Genomic DNA, 14,741 nt, shown 5'->3' with positions numbered 1-14,741 from the left:
CCAGGTGTTAACGTACAGTAGTTAAAAGCTTACTACTCACTTCTCTGGTGGAATGGAAAGTAATGGAAACAGAACTTTGGGGGCATTGAAAGGTGTGAATGTTTACCTGTGAACATTTTTTCCACTTAGAAATTACGCAAAGGCTAATAATGCTCTCCTTTTTCTTCACCCTATCAAGCCCTGGATATTTAAAGAATTCTGGATATTAAGATGTCACTAACAAAGATTACTCTATTCACCTTTGGCAAATTCTGCCCCTCACTTCTAATTTGGAGGAATTCTAGGCCGGAGTCAAGATTAGCTTTTTGTAAAGGTGGTTTAGCAGTGTAACATGGTCCTTGACATCTTCTTCAGTGGCTGGTCCTTTGCTATTTAGAGAGACAGTCTCAATTATTGATAGCAGTTCCAGCTTTGCCTGTCATTTTATCTCTGCTCTAAGACTATGTTTATTCTGATGGCTAGCCAGGGCATTAGCCAGGGGAAAATGATCTGAAGTTAACATTCCCTGATCAGGGAATTGCTGGGATTTTCTGTTTCTCACTCTACTTTTTATCTACTGCATCCCCAATTTTCCATGGGATTAAGTCAATTTTTGGTAAAAAAGAGAGTTGGATACTTGGCTGTCCTAATAAGACATTAAAACTGTGGTGAGAACCATCTGGATTGGATGACTCTTAGCAAGCTGAAAGATTTAAAGCTCTCCTCCCAGAATTACATCATAAGAGCATGTCAACCTCCAGACACACCACACACCATGTTGTCAGGAGCAATGTTTAGTACTTCAGGCTTGGAACTGGGGCACCTAGAATGGGTAGAAGACCAGAAAAGAAGAAGATATCTTGGGGAGGGGGTTGCGTAGAGGATGGAACTACCAGAGAGAAGGGATTTTTGAAGTGGATGATGTACGTAACTATGTGGGCTCCATGGAAAAGGTGAAAAGCTGCTTTGAACCTTCTGTCAGAGTAGGTGTTTATTCAGGATCATGACTTGAAAGTTGGTTACATTTCTGATAAAAGACTGTACCTGCACATACTTGCATATGTTGCAAGTGAAACTCTGAGGTTTTACACAAATTTGGGACAATTCTAGCTTTGCATGAAGACAGAATCTACTGAGAGGGTTGATGTCTTTTTTTTCAGTGAACCTCTGGAGTCAATATAAAGTTATCCTGTGTGAATCCAAATTTCAATTATTTGCTTTTTTAATATTTCAATGTGGTGAAAATGATTTATTTTAAGTTGAATATATGTTACCAGGATAGAATTGTACAATACATAGAGTGAACCCTAGTGTAAGCTATGGACTATTAATAATAAAATAATAATAATAATAGTAATGTTTCATCAATTGTAACAAAGGTACCACACTAATGCAAAATGTTAATAATAAGGAAAACTGTGTGTGTATGTGTGTGTGTCTGTGTGTGTGTGGTGGTGTTTATATGGGAACGCTGTACTTTCTACAAGATTTTTCTGTAAACCTACAACTGCTCGAATAAAAAATAAATCAGGTTTGGAAACTCTGTTTTCTAGATAGGATCAATAATCAGATTATACATGCAGTAGCTAAATACTCTAGAAGACTCCTTACCCCTGTTTATAAGGTATAATTTCCCTATTTCCCTATTAGGAACAGTCCATTAGCCTGGGAACAAAAGTGCAACAACTCTGCCTGAAACCAGTCATAAATCAATGTTTCCTAAAATCTAGCTCCTGGAATATATTTATCAGGAATACCACACAAGTTTATTAAAAATGCATATTCCTAGACCCTACACCATACCCCAGGAATATACATTCTTATCAATTACTCGGGCTGAGTAAATTTGAGAACCTCTGTTAAAGCAGTCGCAATCAAGTTTACCCTATGTTTACCCCTATGTCTCTTCTATTTTCCATCTGATTAAAAGCACCCTTACATTTAAGGAGGCTTGTATATCTACAAACTCCTGGGTGACAGAAGTGGTGATTCTCTTGTTTGCTATATTTCTAAGATCCATCAGAGTTCCTGGCATATAGAAGAGTTTTGATATGCATTTGCTGAATTGTTTGAATTAAATTGAGAAGCAGAGATAGAGCTGGACTCATGGAAGTCCTGTTTGCCTGAGCTATACTCTACTGGGGCAATAAGAATTAAGTACCATGGCTTCCTCAAAGTCAGTACCTAGTTGTTCCCTTTGGATGGAAAATAGTTCATTTGAGGGGTGGATGGGAAAGGAATGTGATGTGATTCTCTCTACTCCATTAATTTGAGAATAGTTTTCCTTTGCTCCTCCTCCATCTTTCCTGCCATTATTTTTGTGCTGTTCACAATTCTTTGGTACAATCTAACAGAAGAGTGTGTTTTGCTTTGGTCTCAGTCTTGCTCCTAAGGGAAAAATCAGTTCTGTGTTTTCTCAGGGAGATGCTATCCCAGGACACTTTTCCCAAAGGACCACAGCTCTGATTCATCCATTCTTTGTTTCTCTTGATTGCTTTAGTTCTATTTCATTCTTACCCTTGCTAAATGTTGATAAAATACATCCCATAAAGAAAGAAATTCCAGAAGACATAAACGGGCTGACCTCAGGGCTATTTACTCTGGGGGCAATGATTCTGCTCTTTAATACTATAACATTCCTCAGTTTGAGGCTTGCCCTCCCTGACAGCATTTTCTTCACAATAGAGCTGCAGACTAAAATGCAGTTTGTGCCCACATCCACACACACACCTTTGCAGGGTGACCAGCCTCTGGTAAGACGATGACACTAAGTTCTTTTACCATGTCTACGGTTTTGTGTTTCTCCCTCTCCAGCTGTTATCAAGAATGCCTAAGACATAGTTTTCTTTATTCTACAGCTGTGTGTGTGGGTTATGTGACTGCTGTTTTCTAAAGAGGAAACATTCAGTGTTTGCCTTTGAACACGTCTCTTGTTTTGTTTTCTTCCAATATGAACATTTTAGGATAGAGTCAAACCTATGAACTTGAACTTGAGTTTGCCAATGAAAAGACTACTTGGATCCTGGACTTTACCTTGATGACACTTAAACTTTTATTATTTTCTTATTGAGAATCTTTAAATATCCTCATCAGTGACTACAGAAGTAATGCTATTATTAAAGAATATTTGGGCTTCTTGTAAACATTTTGGAGGGACCTCTTGGAAAGGAAGATTTTCCCGCTCAGCTTCCAGCTGCTGAATCTTCCTTTCTTTTTCCTCTAAAACTTCTTCCAACTGAGTGATCTTCTCAGTCTGAAGGGAAACCTGGGTCGACAACTCCATAATCAGGCTAATTTTTCTATCACCTTCTTCCACAGGTGGGAGACCACCACAGGACCCTTCCAGTGAGTTGTCTTCTAAAAGAAACAGGAAAAGGAAAGTCTGAGCAATTTTAATTGGATTTCCCAGAACTTGAAGAGAGGGAATATGAAAAAGCTTCATTTCTCACGTTCTTAAAAGAGAGCACAGATGTTACATCATCTGGTCATTTATACTAAGAATGGAATCTGGGCTTAGTGAGGAGAAAGTTGCTGGGTGCTCATGAAAAAAAGTTTGGTGGGGAACAGATGTAGATCAAGTGGTTGAGTGTCCGCTTCCCATGGATGAGGTCCTGGGTTCAATCCCTAGACCGCCTAAAAAATAAATAAATAAATAAAAACTTTAAAAAAGCTTGGAAGCCTCCTGAGCGTGAGGAGAGTAAATTCTTGACAACTCATTTTGCTACACAGTTAACTTTCAATTAACCATACAAATAATGGGAAATGAGCAGTCCTAGAAAATCCAGCCTACATATAATAGCCATCCTAAATTTTATTCTATCCTTTACCCAAAAGCCACAATCAATTTGAAATATGCTTTGATTTGCATTTTAATTGGACTAAAAAGAAAAAAAACATTGCCATTGCCCCTTCTGGGAAGGTGATAATGAGAAAATATGAATTTCTTAACCAAACTTGGCCTTAGAGTTGGCAGAGCTATAATTTGAGGTGATCCAGGGAACCTCAATTCACATATCTCCCATAGAGAATCCATTTCTTTTAGGTCTGAAGTCTTTTCAGTATTTCTTAATAAAATTGCAAATACTTCTTGGACATAAAAGCTTATCTGTTATCAAGTTTATCAGCTAACCCCTCAGGTAAGGAAGTTTTCAAGGCCTGAGTAAGGAGAGAGATTGGCTCCAACAAAACAATTTTTAAAAGATCAGTGGCTGACAGCAGGAAGTCCTTGATAACAAATCTCACTAGCCCATCAAAAACCTTAGTTTCTTAAATTAAACCCTGCCTCTTTAGCCTTTAGCAGTACCACCCTCCTTAATACTGTTTCCACCATTGAAGTCACTTTTCTGAGCTATATGAAAGGCGGACTTCAGATATAAGGACAAATGAATGTCAAGGGCTTGGGTATCATTTTAGGAATAATGGAGTCAACAGCATATGAATGAGCCTGGCACATGGTCTGGACAGTAAATTGTTGTAATTGAAGGTCCAGGATGGGGTCTTCATATCAAAATCCCTAGCTTAACATCTGCAAAGATTCTTTTCCTTATAAGGTCACACACATATGGTTCTCAGAATCAGAACATAGATATTTTGGGCACTGCCATTCAATCAACTATACACAGGGATGGAATGGGGTACACAGCCAGCCTGGCATCAAGGGTCTGTCTCTGCGTGTGCCTGTTGGTCATCTCCTTTCTCTTTGACTGCTTTTTCAATCTTTTCTACCCCCCGCCCCCCTTTTTTTTCCTTTCTGGAGAAGTTATTTTCTGTCAAACTGCATAATAAAGAAAGGGGTTTATTGTCATTCTTGAAGGTATTTAGGAAGAACTGGTCAAAAAATTTTTTTGAAAAAGTCAATATTGGTAAAACACTTTGTTCACCTAGTTCTAATGATAACAGGATGAAAACACCATTGCATAGGCAATCACAATCACTGGGTCTATATTCTCTCTCCATCTCTGTCCTCTCAGAAGAAAGCAACAGAGAGAGAAAATAGAAATAAAATGAGGCAAGGAGATGTGTCTCAACTGATACAGCGTCCACCTACCAGGGTTTGATACCCAGGGCTTCCTTGACCCAGGTGGAGCTGGCCCATGCGCAGTGCTGATGCGCGCAAGGAGTGCCCTGCCACGCAGGGGTGTCCCTGCGTAGGGGAGCCCCACACACAAGGAGAGCAGTCCGTAGGGAGAGCCGCCCCGCATTAAAAAAAACGCAGCCCGCCCAGGAGTGGCACCTATACATGTAGAGCTGACACAGCAAGATGATACAACAAAAAAGAGACGCAGTTTCCCAATGCCACCAGATAATGCAAGTGGATGCAGAAGAACACCCAGCCAAGGGACACAGAGAGCAGACAACAGTGGGACGGGGAGAGAAATAAATAAAATAAAATAAAAAAAGAAATAATATGAGACTAGAGAGGCAAGGAGAAGATAGTTGGAGTAAAGAAAGAACATGAAGTTGAAAAAAGGATAGATGTCCTGAGACCTTTGACTACTATTACATTGTTACCATGTATTAAATGAAAATGCTGATGTAGAAAAAAGCTGAAGAGAAAGGACATAAAAATGGAAATTACTCATACAAGTATATTTGCTATTAAGTGATCTATTCACATACATGAGTATTTTTTCCTTTCTTAAAGCCTTGCAAATAACAAAAAAATTTTAGCCCCTAAATAGAGTGGTTGACTCCAAGAGTCTCATGTCTTATTTGCATTGGAAAGAGCCCAAGGCAGCCCCATGAGCCCCTCTGACTCCACCACAAACCATCCCAGGACCTGACCTGCATTGCTCCTCCCTCCTCCAGTCTCCCTCATCGGAAGAGGAAAGGGCCTGAGTCCCTAAGGTCGTGCCGGTGCTACATGCCCAAATCTCAAGCTCTCATCGCTGAGACTTTTATTAGCAGCTTGGATAGTCTTCCCAAGATCATGGCTGTCTGAAATGGGGAGGCTCTGTCATGTGACCAGGTAATCACAGGTTAACCCCACACCCAGTGTCTCCAGGAGACCCAGACTTGTGCTTGGGTCTGCTGACAGACAGCAACAAGAGAGGGTCTTCCCTCTGTGAGAGAGAGAAGCAACCAAGATTAGCCCCAGGCAGGGCATGAACTCACAAACTTAGCACTCTGGTGGTGTTTGTACTGGAACACCATCATTTTTCATGACTTCTCTTTCTGCTTCTACCTAAATAGTTGTGAAACAGGAGTGAGAATGAGGGTTTAGGGTCGTGGCAAAAAGGAGACAGGAGAAAGAGGTACTGGTGGTGGTGGTGGGGGGGGGGGAGGTACAAAAGGGAGAAGAGATACAGGACCATTCTGCTTGCAGCTGGGCAGAAATAAAGAATAAAGAAGAATAAAGGCTCAGAAGAAATTAACCTTTACCTTTGGCCATTTCCAGCTTCCCACTCTTCATACCCTCAGAAACTTGATGGTCTTAGCTAAGTCCCACATGAGAGTTAACGTTAAAAAAATGACTGGTGGTACTGAATCAATAATAACAGAGATAATATTAGTTTAAGGAGGAGCTTCAGACTTATTAGAATGCATTTTGGGTGCTATCTGGTCTCACCTTCCACCAAGTACACAAATCATTTCTGCCACATCCCTAGCTCATGGTTTTCTAGATAAGAGGTTCTCAGACACCGGTGCCCCTCCAGCTCTTCGTAGGCTGGCTGCCAAATTGTAATCAATGTATAAAATTTACATATTACCACCACTGTGCTACACGTTATTATAGAGCTACTGGACAGGTGGGAACACTGTGACGGACAAACTTGGGGGGAGCAGGGTGCAACTTGTTGCTAAGCAGAGAAAGGAGGTGTGCTGTAATGTGCGCCACAAGCCTGGGAGCAGGAGCATGTGAGAACACTACCTTATGAGTTAGTGATAGAGCACAGAAGGACGACTTAGGGAACAGCAGGAAAGTTTGTTTTAGATATTCTACATACCGCTTTCTAAAAGGGGGTGTTCGCCTCAGATCCTTTCATTGGTGCTCCTACCCACAGGCATGCATTGAATAGAACGATGCTAGAACCACAGATCTAGTTTCTGACTCAAGTACCTCTAATAATGGGAAGCACACTTGTCCCCAGGCAGTCTATATGGTCATTTTTGTTCATGCAGCCATCCCACAATTAGTTATTGGGACTGTGCATACAGAAAATGAATTAGATGTACCGTCAGCTCCAGAATGAGGTAAGGGAAAAAGGCAGCGTTGAGTTAGGCACTGAAGGACATTCAGGATTTAGCCTTAACCAAACACCTCTGTTGAGGACTCACTCCTCATTGTGAACATTTACTTTTCTCCCTGCCTTTCAACCTAATGACAGAGGCTGACAAGTATTTACTTAAGGATAAAGACTCTCACCGGCAAGGTGATTAAATACCTCATTCCAACAGTCACCAAGGATGACTGCTTGGTCTAAAAGACTATGTCATCTTCCTCCTCTGTATAAATGCCCATTGCCCTGACTCACCTTCATTCTGGTTTTGAAAGCTGTGTATATTTTTCAGTAACCACATGGGTCTAGTTTTATTTATTACCATACATGGACTTGAAACTTTGCACACCCATTACATAAATTGAAAAGCACAGCAATAACAATAACCACAAAAATCATCCTGTGGTGATAGCACAACATTGTGAATGTAATTAACAGCACTGAACTAAATATGTGAATTAAAAGGGGGAAATTTTAGGTTATATATGTGTTACTAGAACAAAAACTTTTAAAAAACAGGACTGTACAATACTGAACCCTATTACAAATGATGGACTATAGTTAATAGTACAATTATAAGAGTGTTCTTTCATGAATTATAACAAATGTACCCCACTAATGCAAGGTATTAATAATAGGGTGGTATAGTGGAACTCTGTATTTTATATATTTTATGCATGCTATTGCTGTAAACCTACAAGTTCATTAACAAAAATGAAATAAAGATTCCTTTTCTATCTTTCTCTAGGCTTTTGCAATGAACATTTGAAATTGGCAATACTCTGAAATAAATGATTCACTTTTTTGTGAATTGTACTGCAGCACAAATATTTTACCTCTTGAAGATCAGATTACTCTTGCTTCTTGCAGTTTTCTCCATCCTTCCCTTCAGCTTTTTTATTTGTATAAAGAGACCAGTCTGTATAGTGCCAAATGACTGCTTTGAAGACTTTAGTTTCCTTTTCACTAATGCTGTGAACATTTAGAATACATCTTAAGTTGCCATATGTTAGTTGATTTTGGAAAACAAAACAAAACAAAAAACCAGACTTTAAGGACAGATTTGATTGGCAAACAAGTTTGGTCACTTAAAATTAAAATGCAGTGTGACATTTGCTAGTTATTTTCAATATGTATCACAACACTCTCCAATCATAATGATGGCCAGTATAAAAATAGGATTCTGTTTCATGGGGAAAATCTGAGGCACAAAGGCAGACTTTTTGGAAAGAATATATATTTTAGCCTAGTAACAGTCCCATACATAAGAGCTTAAAGATCTGTTTTAATAAGTGGCTTGGAAGCAACCATAACCATAATGGAAAGGTTGTAGCCCTGATGACATGGGGAAATGTTCCTGAGAAAAGCACCATCAGAGAGCCTGACAGAACATTTGATGAAAAGAAAAGCCTGAAGAAAACCAAGGAACAAGAAAGTATGTAGGAAGCCGTTGTTGCTTGATGTTCATCTGGACCCCAAGCAGATGCTGGGCTTAGGGACCAGTCCCCAGAACCAGGAGCATGAGGGGTCTGGCCAAGGTGCATGCTCGGAGGAGGTGTTTAGTGTTTAGGGATGATGTAAGATGAGACACACTCACCACAACCACTACTATCACTCTTCTAGTAGTAGGATGCTCTCACCACAAGAGGTGTGTGGGAACCTAGTAGACCAGAGCAGCAGATTCCTATCTTCCATCTTATGCTCACTTTGAAGCATATACTTAGTCCAATGTCCATGCTTATCATTTATTTTAATGGTTGATTCTCTCATGCCCTGTTCATAAATAGTTCAAGATCGGTTTTGTATCCGATCACGCTCTTTCTGCCACTACCTTTTCAGCCTAGTTTAGATTCTGCACAGAGAGTCCCTTAAAATGCAAGTTGGATCTTGTCACTCTTCTGCTCCAAATGCTCTGATGGCTTTTCATCTCATGCAGACTAAAAGCTGAAGTCCTTATATGACCTACAAGGCTCTATGTGATCTGGCCTTCCTTTACCTGACTAGCCCTTCTTTTCCTCCTCCTCCTCCATTTTCCTCCACTCTGCTACATTCCCTCAGCCTCATGCCAGGGACATCCCAACCCCAGGGTCTTTGCACTTGCTTTCTCCATTGCCTGGATAATTGTACTCTTGATAGGTACATGACTAGCTCCCTCAAAACATTTAGCCATTGTACCTACAATTTCAACCTGATTCCCATTGCTGAGAACTTCACACTCTTGTTTTCTGCATTGATTTTACTTCTTAGCTGAATAACATACTGTATTTGACTACTATATATTTTTACTTTTATCTTATTTGTAGACCCTCTTTCCTCCATTTTAATGGAAAACTCCACGAGGGCAGAGACTGTCTCATTCACTACTATAACCCCAGTGCCTAGAATAGTGCTAGGTACATAGTAGGTATTCATTTGTTGAATAAATGAATGAATGAAAGCTAAGTGCATATATGATTTTAAAAATTCACTGAAAAGAAAAGGCCTGTTCAAAGGTTTCAACTGATATATCATTAGGATGGATGCTAAATTTCCTCCCAAGACACATTTTTTTTTTAAAGATTTATTTATTTATTTAATTTCCCCCCCTCCCCTGGTTGTCTGTTCTTGGTGTCTATTCGCTGCGTCTTGTTTCTTTGTCCGCTTCTGTTGTCGTCAGCGGCACGGGAAGTGTGGGCGGTGCCATTCCTGGGCAGGCTGCACTTTCTTTTCACGCTGGGCGGCTTTCCTCACGGCGCACTCCTTGCGTGTGGGGCTCCCCCACGCGGGGAACAACCTTGCGTGGCCCGGCACTCCTTGCGCGCATCAGCACTGCGCATGGCCAGCTCCACATGAGTCGAGGAGGCCCGGGGTTTGAACCGCGGACCTCCCATATGGTAGACGGACGCCCTAACCACTGGGCCAAAGTCCGTTTCCCCCAAGACACATTTTATCTTTAGAACTTTTCACTACTGCAATTTAGCTTTAGATAATAAATTGTATTTGCAACAGTCACCTCAGATTTCTACATTTAATTTTTTTTCTGTTAGAAAATGGGAATGTTAGAATAGTTGATCCCCAACATGTCTCCCAGATCTGTGGCTCCGATCTATGTGCTATATAAATGGTTCCCCAAAACTGACCCCTGGGGAGCTGCGGCAATAGAGAGAACCCAAGAATGCATCCTTGAAATTCTACTTGAGTGAATGTAGAGAGATCCCTAGAAATCTATATTTTTGCAAACCTCCCAGGTAATTCTGATAATCCAGCCAGGATTTTACAACTAAATTTCTGCTGACCTACAACACAAGGTAAACTAAGCTTTTACTGATCCTAAAACATAGACCAGGAATCTCTCAGGCAAGCCTCTTCTTGACGTGGCTGCAGTACACATAGCTGGAGGAGTGCGAGCACATTTATTATATTCTCTGTGTCTCTCCCTGATTACTTGACAAGGCTCTGCCTGTAAATGGTATTAAATGCCCAAATGCATGGTTCCCCCTGCCATTCACCCCATTAATTAGCCTAAATCCCAGCAGAATTTTGCTGGTATTAACTTGGCCAAATTATCTCCAGAACATCCAGAGAACATAATGAGTGTTCAAGGATTTGTTTTGTTTCTGCTTCTGTTTCTGTTTCCCAGTGGATAAATGGATCCATTTCCTCACAAGCTAGTCTGAAGAGGAATCTCTCTCTTCCTTGCCATAGGGAGTAGATGGGAGAGGGACAGATCACACCAGAGGAAGGGAAAGGGACAGATCACACTTGAGGTGGAAACACAGTGACTCCCTAGCTTCCATAAGAGTTTAACAGCTCCAGTGCCCCACAGGAAAGAAGCGAATCCTCTCCTACAGCTCTTACTCCAGGGCCTTATTTTTTGAGTTTGCTGGTGTCAGCTGATATGTCCAGGAAGACTTCTAAGGATATCATCACAGAAAGACGCAGGAATACATTAGGGCTAATGTGGGATGGAGTGGGGTCAGTTTGTGTAGGAAAACAGATGCCAATGTTCCAAAGATGGTGCCACAAAACCAGTATAAACTGGTTTATGGTGGGAAGTGGAGGAGACGCCTCTGGGCCAGGTAAGGCCTGGTGAGTAGAGTCCAGCACTGTATTCTAGCTTCTACCTACTTATCCCCAGGGCAAAGTATTTTACCAGGGGGAGGGTGTGACAGGGTAGGTTAAGTTCCCCCTTCACTCCCTTTCTGGGACTGGGAATATTCTGTGAGACCTCTGAGAGTCTCAGAGCACATCAGAAATTTTACAGAAGGGATTCTTTGGCAAGGTTGCAAAAAACCACGAATAGCCTTAGCATAAAAAGCAAAAAACCACAGTCTTATCATAAAAGTGCACATGAGTTATATCAAGACATCAATCTAAGAAGAAGAAAGGTTTGGTTGTTGTTATTATTGCTGTTTTTTAGCCTCTCTTACCTCTTCCTATGGGCAGGATCTGAAGTCTCCTCTTTCAGCGCTGACGTGTTTGAAGAAAAAAATGGATGGGACCCAATGACTGACAGCCTGGCCAGAAGTCAAGAAAATGAACCCTGGTGGGAGTCAGGAAATTTGAGGGAAGGAGAGACCTAGGAGATGGTGAGAAAGAAAGAAAGAGAGGAGACAATAGATGAAGGACAGTTTCTGTGCCTGTTTGCAGTGGAAATAGTATGGACTGAAAGTCAACTCAAGGAATAAAAATAAAAATAACTTTATGTCATTTGTACTATGTGTAGCACTAGCAAGTCTGACAGTGAGAGTTTTGCCTGCTTTTTATCCTGATGCACAGGAGTTACATGGGGCTAAGTCCTTATGGGATGAGGAATGCTAATTTAATTAGTTTGTATTATTTTCAAAAGATGAGTGAGATGTTACATCTTGTGGTATTGTGTGGCATCGAGAAAAAAGTGATGCCATGTAATAATAGTAATGGCAGGGTCATTCATTGAGATGACAGTAAAAATGTGTTGTTTTTTTTGGTGGAGAAAGATAGGATAAAGTAGCCATCATTTTTGTTTATAAGAATTCTGTGGGGAAGCGGACTTGGCCCAATGGATAGGGCGTCCGCTTACCACATGGGAGGTCCATGGTTCAAACCCCAGGTCTCCTTGACTTGTGTGGAGCTGGCCCATGCTCAGTGCTGATGCGCAAAAGGGGGGCCATGTGACGCAGGGGTGTCCCCTGCGTAGGGAGCCCCACGCACAAGGAGTGCATCCCGTAAGGAGAGCCGCCCAGAGCGAAAGAAAGTGCAGCCTGCCCAGGAATGGTGCCGCACACATGGGGAGCTGACACAACAAGATGACGCAACAAAAAGAAACACAGATTCCCGGTGCCACTTATAAGGATAGAAGCAGTCACAGAAGAACACACACTGAATGGACACAGAGAGCAGACAACTGGGGGGGGGGGGGGAGAGGGGAGAGAAATAAATTTTTAAAAATCTTTAAAAAAAGAATTATGTGGAAACAGATGTGGCTTACGCATTTGGGCTCCTATTTACTATACATGAGGTCCAGAGTTGGATGCCTGGGGCCTCCTGGTAAGGGCAAGCTGGTCAGCACTGTGAGCTGGCCCATGTGCAGTGCTGGCTCATGTGGGAACGTCACCCTACACAGGAGATGTGGAGAGCTGGCACAGCAAGATGATGCAACAAGAGACACAGAGGAGAGAAAATAAGAGATGTAGCAGAACAGGGAGCTGAGGTGGAGCTAGAGAGTAATTGCCTCTCTCCCAATCCGGAAGGTCCCAGGATCAGTTCCCGGAGCTGCCTAATGAGAATACAAGCAGTCAAAAAGAACACACAGCTAATGAATACAGAGAACAGACAATTATGCATGCTTAAACTATGCAGAGGAATGGGGTTTGTGGAGAGGTGCTGTAAGCCATTTTGTTATAGCTATCTTGATGCTTCTAGTAAATGTCTTCTATAACAGGGCATTTTATGTAGTCATTTTTATGTGCAAGATATCAAGTGATGTGTGCAATTATACTTCACAACACATGGCCCCTTCTTTTTTCCTGAACCTCCCCATGTCCCTCATTTTCTTCTTTTTTATTCTTCTTTTTTATTAACCATGAAACAACAATGGTGGCACCACTGACTTTTACCAGGCCTTCTACATAGGAAACTAGGTGTGTAGTTAAGGAATTTATCCATAAGTTGGCAATAAATTGCAGAATATACTGTTGCAGCTGAAGGAGCCCATAGAATTTATTTGGGTTGTTAACTTAGAACACTAGAATGATTAAATCAAACTGCTTTTGGTGGCCAAGTGGGACCTTCACATAAGTTTCAGAACAAATTCTCTGAAAGGTGAAAAGTTTATCACTTGATAATGACATTGCTGAACTTCAAGTTACTGAGATATTCATTTATATAAAACATCAAGAAGAAGTGTTTAACCCCAGCAAGCTTCTCAGGGTACTTTAGACATAGGGATAGTATGGTAAACAGAAGAATGCCCCCTGCCCCCAACAAAGATGTCCATGTTGCAATCCCTGAAGCCTGCGAATATGTTGGTTTACATGGCAAAAGGGATTCTGCAGATATGATTAAGTTAAGGATCTTGTGGTAGGGAAATTATCCCAGATTATCCTGATGGGTCCAATGTAATCGCAGGGGCCCATATAAGAGGGAAGCAGAGTATCATACTCAGAGAGAGAGAGAGATCTGAAGATGCTACGCTGCTGGCTTTGAAGCTGGAGGAAAGGCCACAAGCCAAGGGATGCAGGCAGCCTCTAGAGGCTGGAAAAGCAAAGAAATGGATTCTCCCATAGACCCTCTAGAAAAAAGAATTCCAGCCTAATGATACCTATTTTGGATGTCTGACTTCCAGAGCTGTAAGATAACAAACTCATGTTATTTTAAGCTTAAAATCTGTGGTAATTTGAAACAGCAACACTAGGAAATGAATATAGAAGGAAAAACTAATGAACATCAGAGGAATGAGAAAGATCTATCCTTTAGACAAGACACAGCTGGGGGCAGTGTCACCAAGGATTTAGATTTCATCTGAAGACAACTGAGGTCTTCAAACTTCCAGAGAGACACTGACCATTATTATTCCTTCTTCCATGTGAATCTGTTTCTTTCTATGGACTACTTGGCATTAGCATTTAAACGTATTCAATTTCTACAATCTTGGAAAGGAAATAAAATTCTTTAACTACCTCATGCTTCTTCAGCTATTGCTCTACCTCACTTCTCCCCTTCAGTCAAATTCCTTGGAAGAATTGTCTATAATTTCTGATTCCATTTCCTCAGTGCCGTTCTTGTATTTACCCACTGCAATCTAGCTTTGTTTTCAATTGCACTACTAAACGTGTTCTTGCTGCAGTTACCAACATCACTGAATCCAATGGACATGCTTTGATGTTCATTTTACTTGACCTCCAAATATCTGCCACTGTTCACCATCCTTTCGTAAAACACCCTTCCCTTGACTTTTGGAACAGGACATTTTGTTTTTCTCCAAACTTTCTGACTACTACTTCTGCCTCATTTTATGGATTCCTGTTCAAAGCAATTGCTATATGGAGAGCCTTGCAGCCCCGTTCTTAAACTATCTGCTTT

General features: G+C 41.1%; 1 protein-coding gene across 1 annotated transcript in view; it reads right to left on the bottom strand.

Moving 5' to 3' along the window:
* Positions 1–3,007: 3,007 nt before the first annotated feature.
* CCDC192 (coiled-coil domain containing 192) overlaps positions 3,008–14,741 on the bottom strand; it is a 229,482-nt gene continuing 217,748 nt past the window's right edge. Inside the window, exon 7 of the mRNA XM_023584453.3 lies at positions 3,008–3,336. Within this exon, the coding sequence (XP_023440221.2) occupies positions 3,056–3,336 (281 nt within the window). The 3' untranslated portion in view covers positions 3,008–3,055. The remainder of the gene's footprint in view (positions 3,337–14,741) is intronic.

This window comes from Dasypus novemcinctus, chromosome 2 (genome assembly GCF_030445035.2).
Source record: "Dasypus novemcinctus isolate mDasNov1 chromosome 2, mDasNov1.1.hap2, whole genome shotgun sequence".
Lineage (NCBI taxonomy): Eukaryota > Metazoa > Chordata > Mammalia > Cingulata > Dasypodidae > Dasypus > Dasypus novemcinctus.
Note: the sequence above shows the minus strand (reverse complement) of the source record. Positions and strands in the feature narration are given on the sequence as shown.